The sequence below is a fragment of the Geotrypetes seraphini genome, chromosome 2 (assembly GCF_902459505.1).
Source record: "Geotrypetes seraphini chromosome 2, aGeoSer1.1, whole genome shotgun sequence".
NCBI classification, from domain to species: Eukaryota; Metazoa; Chordata; class Amphibia; order Gymnophiona; family Dermophiidae; genus Geotrypetes; species Geotrypetes seraphini.
Genome location: NC_047085.1, coordinates 228,665,455 through 228,686,012, shown reverse-complemented (window position 1 = coordinate 228,686,012; position 20,558 = coordinate 228,665,455). Strand labels below are relative to the sequence as shown.

The 20,558-nt window shown below is 42.7% G+C and overlaps 1 protein-coding gene across 5 annotated transcripts in view; it reads right to left on the bottom strand.

Moving 5' to 3' along the window:
- TXN2 (thioredoxin 2) overlaps nt 1-18,448 on the bottom strand; it is a 50,697-nt gene extending 32,249 nt beyond the window's left edge. Inside the window, exon 1 of one of the 5 annotated variants that reach the window (XM_033935127.1) lies at nt 18,389-18,448. In XM_033935127.1, coding sequence (XP_033791018.1) covers nt 18,389-18,433 — 45 coding nt within the window. In that variant the 5' untranslated portion in view covers nt 18,434-18,448. Of the gene's footprint in view, nt 1-3,268; nt 3,293-18,013; nt 18,265-18,388 lie in introns of those variants that run through there. The other 4 variants (XM_033935130.1, XM_033935129.1, XM_033935128.1 and 1 more) reach the window with 4 other exon arrangements.
- Between the last annotated feature and the right edge of the window lie 2,110 nt (nt 18,449-20,558).

Below are 20,558 nucleotides of genomic sequence, written 5' to 3'. Positions count from 1 at the left end.
CGCGACAGGCGGTTTAACACACGTTAAACCCCTACCGCAGCTTGATAAAAGGACCCCCTAGTCCACATTGGGCCCATTTTACAAAGCCGCGGTAGTGATTTCCTCACAGCAAATGTGCCGAAGCCCATTTAAGTCCTATGCACTTTGGTGTATCTGCTGCAGGAGAATTGCTACTGCAGCTTTGGAAACAGGTTGGGTGAAATATTTTTTTAATCTGGGTTCAATCTACAAAATTTTTGCCTTAAGGAATTTTATAAAAATTGAAAAAAAAAAAAAACCTTACAAATTTGAGTGTAATCAGTTATAATTCCAGTCCACTTAGGAGGCATGTTAGATAGATTGTGAGCCCACCGGGACAGAGAGGGAAAAATGCTTGAGTACCTGATTGTAAAAACCACTTAGATAACCTTGATAGGCGGTATATAAAATCGTAATAAACTTGAAACTTGAGGCCTTTCTTTCTGTCCGTAATTCATAAAAAGCAAATCCTTTGTTCTCCTCATTCATTCTTGCACATCAGCAGTAACAAAATTTATCATTCTATACTCAAAAGCAGAAAGCCTGTATTAGAGCTCCGCACCGATGGCTTCCCACACAACTTCTAATGTAAGCCAAATGCTCTTCAATGCAGCTAATCATGGCATGCGAATTACCACCACATAGAAAAGCAACCGTAGAGCACTGGTCTGCATACCGGCCATGAAGAACACTGGGCTAAGTCGTGGGCAAGACCCTGCCCATCTCCGCCCCCATAATAGTACTAATTGTAACTATTTTTTTCCATTCATTTTTCATATATACACACAATATAATCTTATTAACAACACATAATGGTTAACCATAAAATTAAACTACACAAAGCACACTGTATGCTTCTCAACATTCATTCCTATCAGAACACAGTTAACCCCTATGCCAAAATTGGGACCAAAAACTAAAAGTACTAATATTCACAAACAAACCCTAAGAAGCAAGACTCTGCAAGCAGTACAACCCCCAGAGGAAAAGAAACAAATGCATTTCTTCCTGAACAGTACAAAATATAGACACAGCAGATGTAAATTCTCAAAATTGACACAATTGAATCACTAAATTCAAAATTAAATCATTCCCCCTACCTTTGTTGTCTCCCTCCTTCTATGCTACGTCTTTCCCTTCTGGCCTGCTCCCGTCTGGCTGTTTTAAGCCACCCTCGGTGTTATCTTCGGACCAGCTCCCTGTTCCTCACTGCCACAGTGTACAAAGTCGCAGGCAGTGGCTCCTCGCGCGCTGGGAGCCTTCCCTCTGACATTGCAATGTCAGAGAGAAGGCTTCCGGTTCAGGCACAGGACACGCGTAAGAGCCGCTGCCTATGGCTTTGTGCATTGCAGCAGTGAGGAAGAGGGAGCCGGCCCGAAGATAATGCCGCATCGACTGCACCGTGGACCGGCAACTGAAGAACACTGTCTCGGGCCTGATGCATTTGCCGGCCCTGTGGACCAGCAGGAAATTTCTGCGGACCGGCACTGTTCTGCAGACCAGCAGTTGAAGAACACTGTACTAGATTACTAGAGATGTTTTAAGCGCTGGGGAAGGGGGAATCTTTGTGGTCTTTTCTGGAGTGGGGGGGGGGGATCCATTAAACTACCAGAAAGTTTCATCATCTTTTTTTTGGGAGGGGGAAAGAGAATGATGACCATTAGCTAATGGTAATGGCGGAATTATGGTAATTAGGTAATGGCGGAATAGAAATCTCTAATGTAATGTAATGTAATTAGCTATTCTGCCTTTGCTGCTGCAGAAGAATGAGCAAGGGGCCTTCTACATCTCCTCAGACTGGTACCTGCCTTAAAGTGTTCTGCAGCAAGGTAGAATAGTTAATAGCTTCCATTTTAATATGATAAATTCAGGTGTTTACATGAGGTTTTGCTTCTGCATCAGGTTGGGTACCCAGAAAAGTTGAGCACACATCATGCTAACTAACCATGTGCATTAACTTTTTGCATCGGCCTTGAAAAGGTCAAAATTACTATCAGATATTAACTTCTGCATTAAGGTAGATCTAGGTAAAGTCTCTGCTTATCCCTGGTGGTCAGTAGCATGGAGTCTTCCAGGTACTTGTGAGCTCAGTTGTCTACTGTTGGCAAAAGGTTACTGGAATGTTTCGACTGACCCAGTATGACAACTCTTATGTTCAAATACACACTAGAGAAACCAAAAAAAGCACTGTGGAGAGACGATGATCCTGAAATGGACTTTAATTGCAGTTCCAAATAAACTTAAAAAAGCCAAGTTCCAAATAAACAATCCACATAAAAGGTATAAGTCCACATAAAAGTCAAAAAGACCTAAAAGGCTAGTGGCGCAGGACTTAACACGGTCTGCGTTTCGACGAGGTGTCTTCCTCAGGGGTCCCTAAGGGTCCTATGATGATGAATACGTGGAGAAACTGGTGTGTGGAGAATCAAACGCTGCTGGAACATAGGGCAATGTATTTTTCTCTCTGTGGATTTCCTGGGGTCAATTTTCTTTGGTTTGTGCGAAATACACACTACACTTCCCCCTCCCCATTCGCAGTTTCTGCACTCGCGGTTTCACATAATCGTGATTTTTTTCTGGGGAGGGGGAAAATAAAACAAACCATATTTTTGACCTCCCTGCCGCCTTCCCAGCCTTACCTGGTGGTCTAGTGGGCTTTCGGGGCAAGAGCAATCTTCCTACGCTCCTGCCCCGTGCAGATCGCCATGAGGAAATGGCTGCTGTGAGTTCCCGTAGTCTCTCGAGACTACGACGGGAACTCCCCACAGCCATTTCCTCATGGCAATCTACACAGGGCAGGAGCATAGGAAGATCGCTCCTGCCCCGAAAGCCCTCTAGACCACCAGGTAAGGCCGGGAAGGCGGCAAAAAGGTGGGGGTGGGTCAGAGCCGGATATTCGCGGTTTTTTGCCATTCGCGGTCCGGCTCTGCCTGTATCCCCTGCGAATAACGAGAGAGAAGTGTAGTCCATTTTTAACTGCGCGAGGCAACTGGTTTACTGTAGCAGCAATTTTACATAAACACAGCAATACTATGGGGTCCTCTACACGCTAACTGATTTAGAGCACGCTAAATGCCAAGGCGCTCATTATATTCAATGGGCACCTTAATTTAGCACACACTAATCTCTAGTGCACGCTAAATCAGTTAGCGCATCTTAGTAAAAGGACCCCTAAATTAGTTAAGATGAACAAAAAAGGCAAATTTTATAAAACAATGTTTGAAAACCGTTACAAATTTCCCTTTTTTACCTGGAATAACAGTGTGGCTGTTACTGGTTCACTTGAATGAGTAGATATGAGTGTTAAGCAATAATGTTAAAAAGGTGATAGATATCTTGTTATTGAACTAACAATGTATTTTTTTACCCCCCTCTTGCAAAACCGCACAAGCGGTTTTTAGTGCTGATAGGCGCACTGAATGCTCTGCGCTGCTCCCGAAGGTCATAGGAACTCTATGAGCGTCGGAGCAACACGGAGCATTCAGCGTGCCTGCTGGCGCTAAAAACCGCTTTTGCGGCTTTGTAAAAAGGGAGGGGGGGTTAATTAAGTTTAACAAGCTGAAACTTTTACTTAATGCAGAAAGCACAGTTAACAAGAGGCCTACATGTACATTACTGGGTTCACGATGAAGAAAGGGTTCAATGCAGAAGTTGGCACACAGCATATTCAAATTAATTCTAATCTTTTCAACTTTCCCTTTATCCGCTATTAGTCTCGTGCCAGTCTTTAGCCTTAGAGTTTACCACCCGCTTTGGGCTGCATTCCCAAACAACCCAACTCCGAGAAGACCTGGACCTGGCGCACGGGGGGGCCGCTACCGGCCTAGCACAGTTTGCAGGAACTCGGGTCCCCGTGCCACGGACCCCTGGCACCCAGCGTAGGCCTCCCCGGCCAGTGGCACGACGCGGTCGGGGTGCGCTGAGGACAGTCCACCCTGATAGACAGTCCTACCTCCCCTTAGCTATTCCCCCCGATGCAGACAACTGCTGAAGAGTTCAAAGCAAGCACAAACACGGGAATCTGAACGCCAGTTCTTAGGAGGCATAAAAGTCTTTGAGTGCATGGAGACACGCTGTTCAGAATCCCACTTTGAAGTGGTAGATCGGTCTTGTTACACCCTGAGGCAGCAGATTTGTGGAACGCTGGCCATCACTGGTGTACCGATCGTCTTTCTGAGATAGACGAAAAAGAATCAACTTATCTTTGACGTGCTTGGTTTCTCATTTTGCACAGCTCAGAGCCTGTTTTGCAATCCAGGAGTGGATTTTATGCCAATGAGGTTTAGCCAATATGGATGGTGGAAGGGTCTGTCTTCTGAGGCTTTTTCCACCCCTGGGGTTATATTTCAGGCTTGTTGGTGAATACTTTATTTTCCTCTTGCATTGTTTTTGGGGAGAGTTATTTACGGTTATAAAAGTTAACTGACCCTTCTGAAGCAGGTCAGAAGCGCTAATAGCATCCCTCGGGGCCCCTCTAGACTCTTACGCCTCCCCTTCCAAGAGTTGACAAGGTACCCCATGAACGCCTACTACGGAAACTAAAGAACCATGGGGTGGAAGGAGACGTACATAAATGGATCAAAAATTGGTTGGTGGGTAGAAAGCAAAAGGTAGGAGTCAAGGGCCACTACTCTGACTGGAGGAGGGTCACGAGTGGTGTTCCGCAGGGGTCAGTACTCGGGCCGCTGCTGTTGAATGTATTTATAAATGATCTAGAAACAGGGAGAAAGTGCAAAGTAATAAAATTCACAGACGACACCAAACTATTTAGTGGAGTTGGGACTAAAGAGGACTGTGAAGATTTACAAAGGGACTTGAACAAACTAGAAGAGTGGGCGACGAGATGGCAGATGAAGTTTAATGTAGAGAAATGTAAAGTCTTGCATGTAGGGAACGGAAATCCGAAGTACAGCTATACGATGGGAGGGCTGATAATGGGTGAAAGTACCCAAGAAAAGGACTTGGGGTAATAGTGGACAACACAATGAAGCCGTTGACACAGTGCGTGGCGGCCTCTAAGAAGGCGAATAGAATGCTAGGTATTATCAAAAAAGGTATTACAACCAGAACAAAAGAGGTCATCCTGCCGTTGTATCGGACAATGGTGCGCCCGCATCTGGAGTACTGCGTCCAATATTGGTCGCTGTACCTTAAGAAGGATATGGCAATACTCAAGAGGGTTCAGAAAAGAGCAATGCGACTGATAAAAAGTATGGAAAACCTTTCATATGCTGAAAGGTTAGAGAAACTGGGGCTCTTTTCCCTGGAAAAGCGGAGACTTAGAGGGGACATGATAGAGACTTACAGATCATGAACGGCATAGAGAAAGTGGAGAGGGACAGGTTCTTCAAACTTTTGAAAACTACAAGAACGAGAGGGCATTTGGAAAAGTTAAGAGGGGACAGATTCGGAACCAATAATAGGAAGTTCTTCCTCACACAAAGGGTGGTGGATGCCTGGAATGTGCTTCCAGAGGGTGTGATAGGACAGTGTACGGTATCGAGGTTCAAGAAAGGGTTGGATGATTTCCTGAAGGAAAAAGGGATAGAAGGGTATAGATAGAGGATTACTACACAGATCCTAGACCTGATGGGCCACCGCGTGAGCGGACTGCTGGGCATGATGGACCCCTGGTCTGACCCAGCAGAGGCACTGCTTATGTTCTTAAGGCTAGACCTAGGCAGACTTTAACAGTCTGTGCTCTGAAAATGGGAAGGACAAATCAAATATGCCCTTGTCATATTGCATCATACTGATGCTATGAATTTATCTCATTGGGTAGTTTGGATGGACTTTACAGGTCTTTGTCTGCTATTATCTATTATATTACTAGGCTCCCCTGGGATCATCTGACCCTTCCTCCAGAAAAAAAACACAGCTGTGGTGTCAACTGCCCCTGACCTCCACAAAACAGCCTTAGTGTCCAGTGACACTTCTACCACTCCCCCTCAGGCTTCTCTGACATACCTTGAAGATGAGGCAGGAACAATATTCACTTCATAAACCACCCTAATAAAAGTTTGGGATCCAGTGATGTTTCTCACTCCAGATGTTTTTTTTATTTCATTTTAAAAAAATCAACTTATGGGATTCACTCCTAGCCACAGAGACTATAAGGTTAATAATTCAAGATCCAACTATATGCATGGTTGAGGCACTGCAAGCCACAGTGGTTCCCATATTTTTTTGGAAGCATAACTATTTCCAGCCCTGTAATGTTCCATTACCATCACTGCATAGCACAACAAACCAATGCGTAACATCTGGAGGAACATTGTGTTACCACTGTATCAAAGTACATTTGTGTGCCAGAACAAACATATAATAAAATAAATCTTTTGTAGCAGCTTTCATGGCTGGCATAATGACATAAGTCAGCAGGAAAAGGAAGTGTTTGATGATTGGACACTGCCAGAAGAGGTGGCCAAAGTTGTCATATCCACTCCAAATTTTACACATTTGCCATCCCTGGTGATGCCCATTTTATAAGCCCTGTGGGCAGATACAGTATATGTGCCATCAACACAAATTTCACTCCTTAAGCCCAGCGTTAAAATCATTTTTGTTAGCGGGTACAAGGACAGGAGTTGTAATATATCCATAATGACTTGCCCTCCCAAGTCTCTTGACCAATTCTGAGCCAACTTGCTTAAATCCAAGGAAGTCTTGTTTATCTTCAGTACTTTACATAAGGAGGATATCTAGGGGCCTTACACACTAACTTGCAAAAAAGTCTCTCCCATGTGCTCAGTTGTCATTTTGTACCATCTCAAAACAATACATTACTGAATGCGCTACTTATATGTAAGCAAATTTGTTCACTGGTAAATGGTAAGACAATCAGGGTCTTAGGCTCCTCGCTCAATATCATGGATACAGAGGGAGGTGCTTAAGGCCTGAATGACTCAGATGCTTAAGACCCCACCCCTAGGGAGGGGCCTTAGGCATCTGAACCAATCAGGACCTTTGGCCACTCCCATGCATCACATGATGCACTGGAGAGGGAAAGGCCCGTCATTTAGACAAACGTGCCCAAAGCAGGAGTCTGAGAGCAGGCTTCCTGCTTCCAATGTTTTTAAAAGGTACAAGGGATGTTCGGGGGGGGGGGCATCTGATGGCAAGAGGGAGTGGTCATCCGGGGTGCCTGGTGCAGGGGGGATGGCACAAGGGTGTGCTGCATGGCAGGAGGGATTGGGCATACCTCTTGCCATTTTGGGGGGAATGGTAGCTGAGATGTACCTGGCATGGGGGGGGGGAAGGCATTTTTCTTTTAATGGGACAAATTGCGCATGTGTAGCACACACACAATATCTGTGCCATTAAAAAAAAAAAAGCCCTAACAGCAGTGACAGGAGGCTACTTCCCCGGTCACCGCCATTAGGGCTCTGATTGATAGGTTGCATTTGCATGCAAATTTGATAGCGCATCGATCGCTGCTGAGAATTGGCCAGAGAAGCGGCCAACAGCAATCGTATCTAGCCCAATGATAAGTTAGAGTAGCCTAACGATTAGTGCAGTGGGCCGAGAACCCGATTCCCACTGCAGCTCTTTGGGATCCTAATTAAGTCACTCAACCCTCTACTGCCCCAGGTGCAGAAACATATCGTGAGCCTATTATGGACAGAGAAAGTGCCTGCATATAATAAATCTAGAACTGCTTTTGTTGTTTTACCACAGAAGGCAGTATATCAGATTACCATTGTAATATAAAGGGTAATGGTGGTATTGATGAGAGGGGATAGGGTAGGTTGACAAGGACCGATTGCTGTACTTTTTCTCCCATTTTGTTGTTTTTCTTTTCATTCCTTTACCTTTCCCTACTCTTACCCTAGCATGCCATTAAAAAAAACACTTCTGCTGCACCAGTGTCTCCTTTTAACTAATATTTTCAAGTGCCACCTCCTATTATCCTTCCATTACTTGACATCTGTTCTTCCTTCTTTCCTTCTCACTCCTCACTGTACCTTCCCCTCACTTCCTTTCTTCCTTCCACCAACCATCGCTTCTAAGTCCTCACCCACCCCATCTCCTCTGCCAGCAGATGTCAAGTTCTGTACTCGCTAATTTGCCGCAATTCAATTTGAAGAGTACTTTAAGAAACAAGACCCCGTGGCTCTGTTCTAAACCAAGAAAACCCCCCCACACACACTCTAGTGGCTGCGAGAAGAGAACAGCAGCGGCAGCTTCAGCTACAAGCCAAGAGCGGTTGGGAGAGCTGGCAGAAAGATCAAGATTGAACTGGGTAGGGTGGGAAGGATGGAGAGGAAGCTACTGTGGAGGGCGTGAGGGTACTTGAAAGACAGCCATGCCTGTAGTAGACAACCACAGAAAACAAATGACAACTCCCCGCCCCCAACACACACACACACCCTAACACACACATTTTGGGAGGAAGCAGCAGGGCAACAGTAGATAAATTCTGTAGCAAACCAAGGTGGGAGGCAGCTGGAAAACTCTGCCTAGACTGAAATAGTGCTTTCTGCACTATTATGCTCTGATCTTACAAAGCCTTCCAGCACATTTGCTGTAAGAAGGGATAACTGCATGCATTAACAGCAGATGTCTCTCAATTAGGATCTCTCTTGGAGGTAGGCAGCTTGTCTGCCCGAAAATATTTCAATTTGATCTGCTTGTACTTTAAACACAGCTGTGCTAATCCTCAGCCTGGATCAGACCCAACAACCTTTAAAAGGGAGCTTTCCATGCATTTCACTCTTCCTTTAGGCAAATTCAGCATGTCCCTTCTAAAACCCCACAGTAGAAACTTTTCTAAAACTTGGCTGCCTCCTTATGGGAACATTTCATCATCCAGTGTTTAGCTCTTAACGTTTCAACATTTGGGGAGGTGAAGCTGAAACTTTGCTTATGTCATTTTTGATTGACTGACTGATTTCATTGTTATTCCAACAGTTTAAAAAAAAAAACAAAAAAAACTATGCTGCTTTTTTGTTTTCTCTTACTGGGAAATTCATTTAAATAGGATTAAGCAAAATATATAATTTTTAAAATGTATATTTATAAAGTTGTGCTCATAAGTTTACATATCTCGGGCAGAATTTGTCTAAGATGTGTATCGTTTGTGGAAAATATGAGTGTCAGACAAAAAGCATTTCTTTTTTGTTTATAATGTGTTTCAGATTAAACCATTATGCATCACAGAATAGCACAATCATTAAACAAACCACAGCAATAAAAGGAAATAATAAAATGGTCATGTTCAAAACTTTGCATACCCTTATTTCTTAACATCGTGTATTGCCCCCTTTTGCATCAAGGACAGCTTGCAGTCTTTTCTGATAGTTGTTAATGAAGGCCTTTATTTTCTCATGTGGTAAAGCTGCCCATTCTTGGCAAAAAGCCTCTAAATCTTGTAAACTTTTTGGCTGTCTTGCATGAGCTGCATGTTCGAGTTCTCCCCAAAGTGGCTCAATGATGTTGAGGTCAGAAGACTAAGGCCACTCTTGAACCGTCACTGAAGGGTCAACTTGGCCTTATGATTTGGATCATTCTCATGTGGGAAAGTCTAAGTATGCCCCATGTGCAAGCTTCCTGGCTGATAAATGCAAATTCTCCTCCAATATTTTCTGATAAGATGCTCCATTCAACCAGCCATCAGTTTTGAGTACCGGTAAATTCCCTGTGCCACTGTAGCTCACCGTTCCCCAAAACAGCAGAGATCCACCTCCATGTCTCACGGTAGGGATGTTGTGCTTCTCTTCATATACCTTGTTGACTCTTCTCCAAACACAGCATTTATGGTTTTGTTCACTGGTAAATGGTGACGTTCAATTTTGGTCTCAAAACTCCAAATTATTTTGTTCCAGAAGTTTTGAGGCTTCTCTAGGTGCTGTTTGGTGTATTGTAAACAGGGTGTTTTGTGGCATTGGTGTAGCAATGGCTTTTTTTCTGGCAACTCTACCATGCTGCCCATTTTTGTTCAAAGTGTCTCCTTACACATGCCAAAATAGGCAAATCACTGTTTCAGAGCAGCCTGTATTTCAAAAGAAGTTGCTTATGGATTTTTCTTTGCCTCCCTACAAAGTTCCTTGGCAGTTGTCTGAAATATGTCTTGGTCTACCTGAGCATGGCTTGGTATTAATAAAACCTTTCATTTTGCACTTCCTGATCAGAATTTGAACAGTACTGATTGGATGTTTCAAATCTCTGTATATGACCAACACAGGGTAACGTTCAAGAGCGATATCGGACAATAATTTTGTACCAGTTGGGGGTCTCTATTAGACTTTGGTAGAACTACAACTTTTGCTTCCAAAAAGCGGCCTAATTTATTCATATATTTTAACAGTTCTTTATAGCAAAGGAGCAATTTAGGTGACAAAAATCTGGAGAGAGATTTGTAGAATTACAAAGGTATTCCATCAGGGCCTGGGGTTATAGCTGTAGCTAAAAATTTAGTTGCTGATAATATCTCTTCAGTTGTAATGGAGTGTTTTAAGGAATCTTGTTGGGCGGAGTTTAGATGAGGTAAGTTGATGTATGGAAGTTAGAAAATGTGATATCTTCTGAGGATGAGCATTTTGATATATAAAGAGATTCATGGAATTTTTTTTGTAATTCTTGCAATGTCAAAAGGTGGTGGTAAGTAGTTTAATAGATGTTGATTTAATACTAGTAATGCTTTATCTGTCATGACTGCCTTTAAAGATATGAAGCTAATAGTTTGCCTGTTTTGTAGCTTCAGAATAGTATACTGCATTTTGTTTAAAAGGTAATAACCAATACTAACTATACTGGAAATTAGATCATTGTGTTGGTATTTTAATTTTTGTAGTTCTTGAAACACTTGTTGATCGAACTTTTAAGTATAGCAAGGGTACCTTTTGTTCAATTCCTTTCTCCAACTGGTCGATCTAGCAACTTGCATCTTTATTCTAAAATGCTGAATAACTGAATTTCTACAATGACCAGGCTTTGTGGGATTTCTAAATTGTTGAAAATGAGATGTTAGGTGTTGTATTTCATAAAAAGAAGTCTTCTGAGGCTGTGGTAATAAGTAATAGAAACTTAGGATCTTGAAGTAGATTGGTGTTCATTCTCCAGGCTCTTGAATACCATTTTTCTTCAGAACAATTCAATGAGCATGAAATTACAGCATGATCAAAAATTGAAATCTCATGTATTCTAGCTTTTTGAAGAATAGGGATTAAGTCTTTTGAAACCATGAAGTAGTGTAATCTGGAGTAACAATAATATGTTGCTGAATAGAAAGTATTGAGACACATTTTCAAAGCACCCTAGAAACCTATGGCACTTTGTGTGTCTAAGTGCTTTGAAATGGAGCTCCATAGTCTTTATTGGTGAGGTTTAATAAATGTGCAACAGTCTTGTCCACCCATTTAATTGTATAGGTAAAAGTAGAGTAGATTGAACTTTAAGTTTAGTAGGGCTACAGGTAGATGATTTATCTATAATAGGATCTAGTAGAAAATTAAAATCTCCTATTATAGTAGGAGTAGATAAGAGAGCTACAATTGGATGTATTAATGGTATTGAAGAAATTAGGATCATCCCCATTGGGTGCATAAATATTTAAGGAGAATAATTGGTTTATTCGAAATATTCAAAATACTGAAGGGAATAGTCTTAGTAGCAAAGACAGACTGTTCACACTCTCCAAGGTAGGGAGAACGAACGGGCACTCTCTAAAGTTGAAAGGGGATAGATTCCGTACAAATGTAAGGAAGTTCTTCACCCAGAGAGTGGTGAAGAGCTGGAAAGCTCTTCCGAAGTCTGTTGTAGGGGAAAACACCCTCCAAGGTTTCAAGACTAAGCTGGACAAGTTCCTGCTAACTGGGACGTACGCAAGTGAAGCTGGACTCATTTAGAGAACTGGTCTTTGACCTGGGGGCCGCCGCGTGAGCGGAGTGCTGGGCAGGATGGACCACTGATCTGACTCAGCAGCGGCAATTCTTATGTTCTTATATGTCTTTGCAGTCTGGACTATCTGCCATCTGAATCATATTTGTGAGAAGAAAATATAATGGGAGGGATTTCCTTATTAGCGTAATAGAAACATTATGTATCATATTTGACAATGTTCCTTTCTTTAGTCACTGCAGATGAAACCAGACAATAAGATAATGAAGAAGCAGCTGAGCTGCACTGCCAGCACCATAAGACTCCTACCTCTACATTCACTCCAAGGAAACCAAGTTCAAAGGCCGGTGACGCTATCGTGCTTGCTCCACACTCAGCAAAGGAGCCACATACGAAGGTCAGAGATGTCAAAGCACAATCTTCAGGTAGAGATGGAGCCAAACTCATGGGCTCTACATCCACAGATGGAGCCATGTTACAAGGCCGGTATTAGCACCCTACTCATCCCAACTTCAGACATAAGCTATGTCCAAGAACCAGAGACAACAATATGTTTGAGAGTTCAAGGTTTCAAGGTTTATTAAATATTTGATGAATCGCTATATCTTTATACAAAGCGATGTACATAATAATAAGATAATTTAAGTTAAAAAACATACAATATATATAAACATTAGAAGTCAGACAAGACAAACAACAATTGGAAGGAAAGGAGGGGAAAAGTTACATCTGTTATATTAAGAAAAACATTTAAGGGAAAAAAATCGAGGAGCAGGGGGATTCTTAAAAACAGAATTCGTAAAATAAAATAAAATTTAAAATAAAATTTAAATATTAAAAGCCTCTTTAAAAAGGAATGTTTTCAGGGATTTTTTGAAGGAAGAAATGTCTTTTTCAATTTTTATGTATTGGGGCAATGAATTCCACCATTGGGGACCCACTATGGAGAACATATCTGGTCTTCGAGTGCCTATTATTTTTAAAGAGGGAACATCAATTCGTCCACTCCACCACTAAGACCACCGAGGTGTATTACACCCTGAGAAGGTGCATCACTTGAGCACCAAAGGACATGCCTAAGACTCCGAAATTACTCTACACTCGAGAAACAAGATGGGAAAGAGAGCCATCCTTCAAGACGGCGCCATGCTCGGACCTGGTGGTCCGAGCAAATCCTCACCCAAGTCTCCGAGTATGCTGTCCGTCAATCTCCTTCTATCCACAGGCATATAGTGACTGGCTGAGAATATAGAGCCTCTCAGAGGCTGCTCCTGGGTGGGAACCTGTGTGCTGCTCTCGCCTGGGTACTTCACACCTCTGACAAAAATTGTCAAATGATGTTTGAGGCAAGGACTAACAAAACCTTCAAGAACCGGGAAAGCTACAATGACCCATCCGTCCGTGTCCGGCGAAGCACTAGGTCTACTGTCTGAAAAAGATCGTAGGCGATGATCTGACTCACTGGCCATAAGATCATCTAGTCCTTGAAAGGAAGGCTACAAAAGTTAGCTTTGGAAGTAGAGTCTCTTGACCATGGCCTGATCCATAATCTTCTACGGCAGAGACAAAATAAGCAGAGACTTGTCTCATGATCTTGAGCATGTCACAGAGAGCATCTGCTACAGAATCTACCCCTGAAATAAGCTCTGGGAGGTATGATGGAGCCTGACAGAATAGAGAATGGCAAGCGCGTGGGCTCATTCTACTAAAGGCGTTTCCTCTTCTCGGGCAGAATTGTCGGCTATATCTCTGGAGATTTGTAGGGCTGCTACCCAGTCCTCCTTGCAAACCTGGTTCTTTTTGTTACATAGAATTTTTTGGACCCAAGTTCATTTACAAATTTGGACAGTTCAAAGTCTAATAGATGCTGACACTGCCATCTTGAATTGATATTCAATTTTTGGAAATCAATATGGGAACAAATTAATTTGATACTGGAATCTTTGATTCCATTGTCCTATGAGGTGGTAATCTGTGGGACATTGTTGTCAACTAAACCTCCATTAGAAAGGTATAAAAGCAGACTCTATCATTATGACTGGGATAGCCATGCAAATGATTACCAAGAACTGGAAAAAATTGGGACAAACTTTACTTTCCTTTTGGTGGGAAACTTTATATTTGTTATAAATATGAAAAAAATGAATTCAGAAATATCGTGTCATAATAAACTAAATTAATTACGTCATATCCATGACTGGTTCTGTAACACTTCTGATTTTTCTATGCCTGTGATTGAATGTTTTTCCTTACAGCCATATCATTTTAGCTATCTTCTCCATGCTCCTCAGTTACCAGACTTACCTCAGCTGAAGTCCCATCCACTTTTGCCAGCGATGCGTACAGCATGGAAGTTGTTGTGCAAGGGCTTGCAGATTTCTCCACATCATACACCTTGCCTTCCATTAGTTGGAAATGGAGACTTCCTACCTGGCATGGATTCCGCAGTGTTCAGCCGTTGGTCTTGTGAGGGCCTACAATATGTGTCACAGACCGTACAAGATAATGGTTCACCGATCTCCTTCAGTGCCCTACAAACACAGTTTCGGCTGTCATCTACGGACTGGTTTGCGTATCAACAGCTTAAACATTATTTACAGTTCTTGACTCCGGTGAGGTTGCAGGAGGATGTGCAAGACAGATTGCAAGAAGCGATTGCACTCACAGCTTCTGAGTCAATGTCCCTCAGATTCTTCCACAAGTGGTTACAGAAACGGGCGGGTGAATTAGACTTTATCGCCTTGGCTCGGAGGTGGTCTGATGATCTCCAATTGCCCATCGCTGCAGATGTGATTCGCAGAGGCATTCGCTCGGGAAAGGCCACGACTGTGTCCTCGATTGAGAGGGAACGAAATTATAAATTTATACTGAGAGCCTTCTTTACGCCCAAGAGGGCTCATGTGATAGGGATCAGTGCGGACCACTGTTGCCGGAAATGTGCTGGTCCTCTGGCATCGTTTGGACATATGTTTTGGTCTTGCCCCATGATATCTTCCTTTTGGATACAGTTAGTGTCTTTGGTGGCACGACTTTGGCATTGCTCTTGGAGATTACACCCAAACTTCCTTTTCACGATGCAGATTCGATTTCATCCACCTAGACCAGGTTGTGCAGCATTCTTAAGGAAAACTGTATTGCTGGGACGGAAATGTATCTTGTTGCAATGGCTTTCACCACAACCTCCGACTGTCCCTCAATGGAGAGCATTAATGTTACACCAAATGTTACTGGAACGACGTGAAGTGATGGACTTGTCGACTAAAGCTGGACGATTGTACATTCAGTGCTGGTACCCTTTTAGCTTGACTTTTACACCTTACGTTCAAAACCAACTTTGGGGTACTTAATTGACTTCTTTTTTCCCCTTTTGCTTTCTCTTTATTGATTTGTTACCGCTGCTGCCAGGGTGGGAGGGAGGGTGGGAGGGGGGTTGGCTGATTGGTTGGGTGGGGATTGGCTTTGTGTGCTATTTGAAAATTGTGCCATGCTTTGTTCATTGCTATGTTTATGCTTTAATAAAAATGATTTAAACATAAACTAAATTAACATGGGGTCCATTGATGAATTTTGTTAACTCTGATTAGTTGGATTATGCCTTTATTTCCTATTTGATTTGCACATCCAGGGAGGGTGGGAGGGAAATATATTTTGATGTATTTATTGATCAAATCCAAGTGCTATTTTATAATATTAATTGTATGCATAATTTAAAGCACTTTGCTTTTGTTCTCAAATTAGGGAGGGGGAAGTTTGTAGTATTCTTTGATCGATTATAAGTGCTGTCTATGACGTTAATTGTATGTATATATTTAATGCACTGTTCTTGAATTGAAAATTATTAAAGATTTATTTTTAAATATATATATATATGAGTATACATTAAAAAAAACCACCAGAGTAATTAGGGCAACAGCTGATAAGTTTCTAGTTTTCTAATTTAAATAGTGTGTGAAGAACGCCACCGCCATCTTTGTATGAAAGGAAATACAGGGATGATAAGAACGGCTGTTAAAAGACATGCTCTATAAATGAAATATTCTTTAAGGTGATAGATATAATAGAATATTTTTGGACATCTGAACTTGATGTTTTATCTTTCAGGGAATTCCTTGATAGTCTATGTTTTGCAAAGTGCTCTATGTCAAAGAGTCTTCCCCTGCTATTTAAATGCATAAACATAGTAACATAGTAGATGACAGCAGATAAAGACCTGAATTGTCCATCCAGTCTGCCCAACCTAATTCAATTTAATTTTTTTTTTTAATTTTTCTTCTTAGCTGTTTCTGGGCAAGAATCCAAAGCTCTACCCAGTACAATGCTTGGGCTCCAACTGCTGAAGTCTCTGTCAAAGCTCACTCCAGCCCATCCACATCCTCCCAGCCATTGAAGCCCTCCCCAGCCCATTCTCAACCATATATAGTACACATAGCGTGCAAGTCTGCCCAGTACTGGCCTTAGTTCTTCAATATTTACTATTATTTTCTGATTCTAGATCCTCTGTGTTCATCCCACACTTCTTTTAACTCTGTCACCGTTTTCCTCTCCACCACCTCTTTCGGGAGCACATTCCAGGCATTCACCACCCTCTCCATAAAGTAGAATTTCCTAACATTGCTCTTGAATCTACCACCCTCAACCTCAAATTATGTCCTCTGCTTTTACCACTTTCCTTTCTCTGGAAAAGATTTTGTTCTACATTAATACCTTTCAAGTATTTGAACGTCTGAATCATATCTTCCTTGTCCCTCCTTTCTTCTCAGGTATACATATTCAGGGCTTCCAGTCTCTCCTCAATATGTATACCCTAGAAGAAAGGAGGGACGGGGGAGATATGATGATTATACACTTTTAAGCTTCTTAATAGTTTTTTGATAACGAAAATAAGTTATGAATAAGAATTGCAAATATTCAATGCGAGAAATGATAATGAATATTGAGATTGACCATTAACGATTTTGGTGCAACAGAGACACACTGCTGAGGTCTTCTGACGATACTCTTTGGGGTCCTTTTACTAAGGCACGCTATGGACATGTTAGCTTGCGCTAAATGCTAACATGTCATTATAGTCTATGGACACGTTAGCATTTAGCGTGCGCTAAATCAGTTAGCGAGTTAGTTTATATAGTTTTCCTTTTGTTTATACCTATGCTCTGAATTACTGTAACAATTGGATTCTTGTGTGTTTATTTTGAAATGCAAATAAATAAATAATTTTTTAAAAAAATCAGCTAGCATGCCTTAGTAAAAGGATCCCTTTATTCTTTACAGTGATTTTTTATATATTGCTGTTGTGTTAAGATTCTCTGACGATAAGTGTTTATTTAGTGGTTTTTGATATACTGATTTTAATACTACGAGAGGGTGCTGAAAAGTTCTCAGTCCAACCAAGAAGAGAATGATATAGATATGGTTCAATCAATGATCTAAAACAAATGTCAAAACATAGAATTTTGTTTCTGCAAACTGGCACTTAACGAAATAAGGCCCTCTTTTACTAAACCATGGTACAGGTTTCTACTGCAGCTTCAGAGCATTTTGCACTCTGGGCCGTGGTAGAAACCTCTACCACAGGTTAGTAAAAGGATGGGAGGATATGATAATACTCGTTTCAGCTACAGTGGCAAAAGAATGCTCAGAATTTAGGAAGTTGGTTGGTTGGACTGATAACATTTCAGCACCCCCTCATAATTGGAAACTGGGACTTGTATACCACTTTTTTGTAGTTTGACAACCACACTCAAAGCTGTTTACATACAAGTTTTCCCTATCTGTCCCGGTGGGCTCACAGTCCTGAGCACCGAGGTTGATATTCAAATCGTTTATACGGGTAAAGTTGGCTTTCACCTTTAAATCTTAGACTTTAGAAACGTACCATTGGACGAACAGGTTATGCCTGGGGCAGGGCTAGGAACATAATGACGAGATTGACAAATTTTAGCAAACAGCAAGCACCAAGTGAAATATGTACCGAACCTGTTGTGCATCAAACATCTAGAGAGAAATTCTTATAAGTAAGAGACATAACAAATAAATACTACCGGTATTAAGACCACAGATGTCAGAAAGGCCCAGAGGAGGGGCGAGAAAACAACCACGTGGGCCCCGGCCCAAATAATTTTACTACCACTCGGCTGGTAAAAATGATCACAAATACCTGAACTGCGACGCTGACCTTACGAGACTGCCAGGTTAACGTTAGCACACAGCAGCGATGCTAAGCGAGCAGTTTTTCCGCCAAATTAAACTCCTGATTTCTATTTTACCGCGGCTCATACCCTTTCTTCCGCGATTATCCTAGAAGGTGAACGCGGGGTCACCACTAAAGCGCTCCTATCCTCTCAGACAGAAAAATGTAGGTGGTGACGTCAGAGTGAAGCTATTGGAGCTCGAGAATGAGGCTTGGAAAACACCAAAGGCTATTGGAATAGCAGAATGAGGTTTGGATGGCACCCCAGACTGAGGCTTGGAACTGGGACTAATGAATAGCCCTCCCCTCCCCCCCCCTAAAAAAAAAAAAAGCAACACACACTGTAGGAAAGTATCGCAAATCCCGCAACACACAGCAGGGCTTCATAAAATAGTCCAATTTAAAGGATACTGGGCTTGATGAACCTTCGGCCTGTTCCGGTATAGCAATTCTTATGTTCTTAATTGGCAACGCAGGAGCACCAGCTCACGCATCTGCGCATGCGCTATAACAGCTGCTATTCCGCTGATTCACCTACTTCAGGTTGCGCTTTCACAGGCGAGGCGTGCTCCTGCGCATGCGCGATCCAGGTGAACACGTGGGATTTGGGTAGCGAGGCTTAAGGTGGACACTGAAGAAGGTCGGGGGCCAATTGTTTCTTTATACCACTACCTTTCTTTTAATCTGGCGGTGTAACCTCCGTACCGTGAGGTTGTTCCTGGGCTAGAGATGCTGTGTGCTCTGCAGGCTGCCAGTGTTGTCACAAAATCCCTATTCTGTCGCACCACCTCAGCTCCCGCATAACGCGAAAGCTCGGCTGTACATTCTGCGATTGCAAGAGCGTTGGGGATGGAGGAGAGACGCACCGATCTCTCCTGCACCGATCTCAGATTCTTTTGGGCAGGGTTGCTCCTGGGCCAGGGGAGGATTGGGGACGGTCATCCGTTTACTGAACAGACCAGCAGTGGCGTACCTAGCATATGTCACTAGTGACCCAGATATGATGAAAAACCAATGTATGATAGGATAAACACTTTCAACCTTGAATGTGAGGATGTCCAATAATGTAAGACAGAAACAACATAGACTTAACTCAGTTTTTAAAAGCAAGAGGCCGTTTGGCTGTTCTGAAAGAAACCTGATCGGTCGGGATACACCCTGAGGCAGCATGTATTTGTGAAACGCTGGCCACCGTTGGTGTACCGATCAGTGAAGATAAGTGGAATTTTTCCTCTATATCATTTAATTTTCGTTGGCACACTACAGCACAACATAAGACTTTATCACATAATGAAGGTTTTTTTGCCAGTGAGGTGAACGCTCGACCACCTCTTTGAGCCGTTTTGGTGAGGTGGGAGGGCCCTATCTGAGGCTTTTTCCTTCATTTTTTAAAAATTAAGTCTATTCTCTTTCTGTCTTACATTATTGGACATCCTCACATTCATTGTTGAAAGTGTTTAGCCTATCGTACCTAGCATATGTGACACCCGGGGCCCATCATTTTTTAGAAACATAGAAAGATGACGGCAGAAAAGGGCCACAGCCCATCAAGTCTGCCCACTCTACTGACCCACCCCATTAAGTCTGAGTGCTGATGACTTAGTTCCTTTGCTCGACCCTCGTAGGGATCCCACGTGGCTGTCCCATCTATTCTTAAAAGTCGAGCACGCTGGTGGCCTTGATCACCTGCCTCGGAAGTTTGTTCCAATGATCCACCACCCTTTCCGTGAAGAAGTACTTCCTGGTGTCACCACTAAATTTCCCTCCTCTGAGTTTAAGCGGGTGCCCCCTTGTGACCGAGGGTCCCATGGGAAAGAATATGTCGTTTTCCACCTCGACACGACCTGTGATGTATTTAAATGTCTCAATCATGTCACCCCTTTCTCTGCGCTCCTCTAGAGTATAGAACTGCAATTTGCCCAGTCTTTCTTCATATGAGAGACCCTTGAGTCCGGAGACCATTCTAGTGGCCATCCGCTGGACCGACTCGGCTCGAAGCACATCTTTACGGTAATGCGGCCTCCAGAATTGCACACAGTATTCCAGATGAGGTCTCACCATGGATCTGTAAAGTGGCATTATGACTTCAGGTTTGCGGCTGACGAAGCTTCTCTTGATACATCCCATCATTTGCCTTGCCTTGGATGAGGCCTTCTCTACTTGTTTGGCAGCCTTCATGTCTGCACTGATGATAACTCCCAAGTCCCGTTCTTCTGAAGTCCTAGCTAGTGCTACTCCATTCAAGGTGTATGTTCTGCATGGATTTCTACTGCTGAGATGCATGACCTTACACTTCTTAGCGTTGAAGCCCAGCTGCCATGTCGAGGACCAGTTTTCCAACGTGATCAGATCTTGCGTCATACTATCCTTGAGATTGCTTTCACTTACTATATTACACAGTTTGGCGTCGTCAGCGAACAGCGCTACTTTACCCTGAAGCCGGTCAAGTCCCCTATGAATATGTTGAAAAGGGATGGTCCCAGGACTGATCCCTGCGGCACTCCGCTAGTCA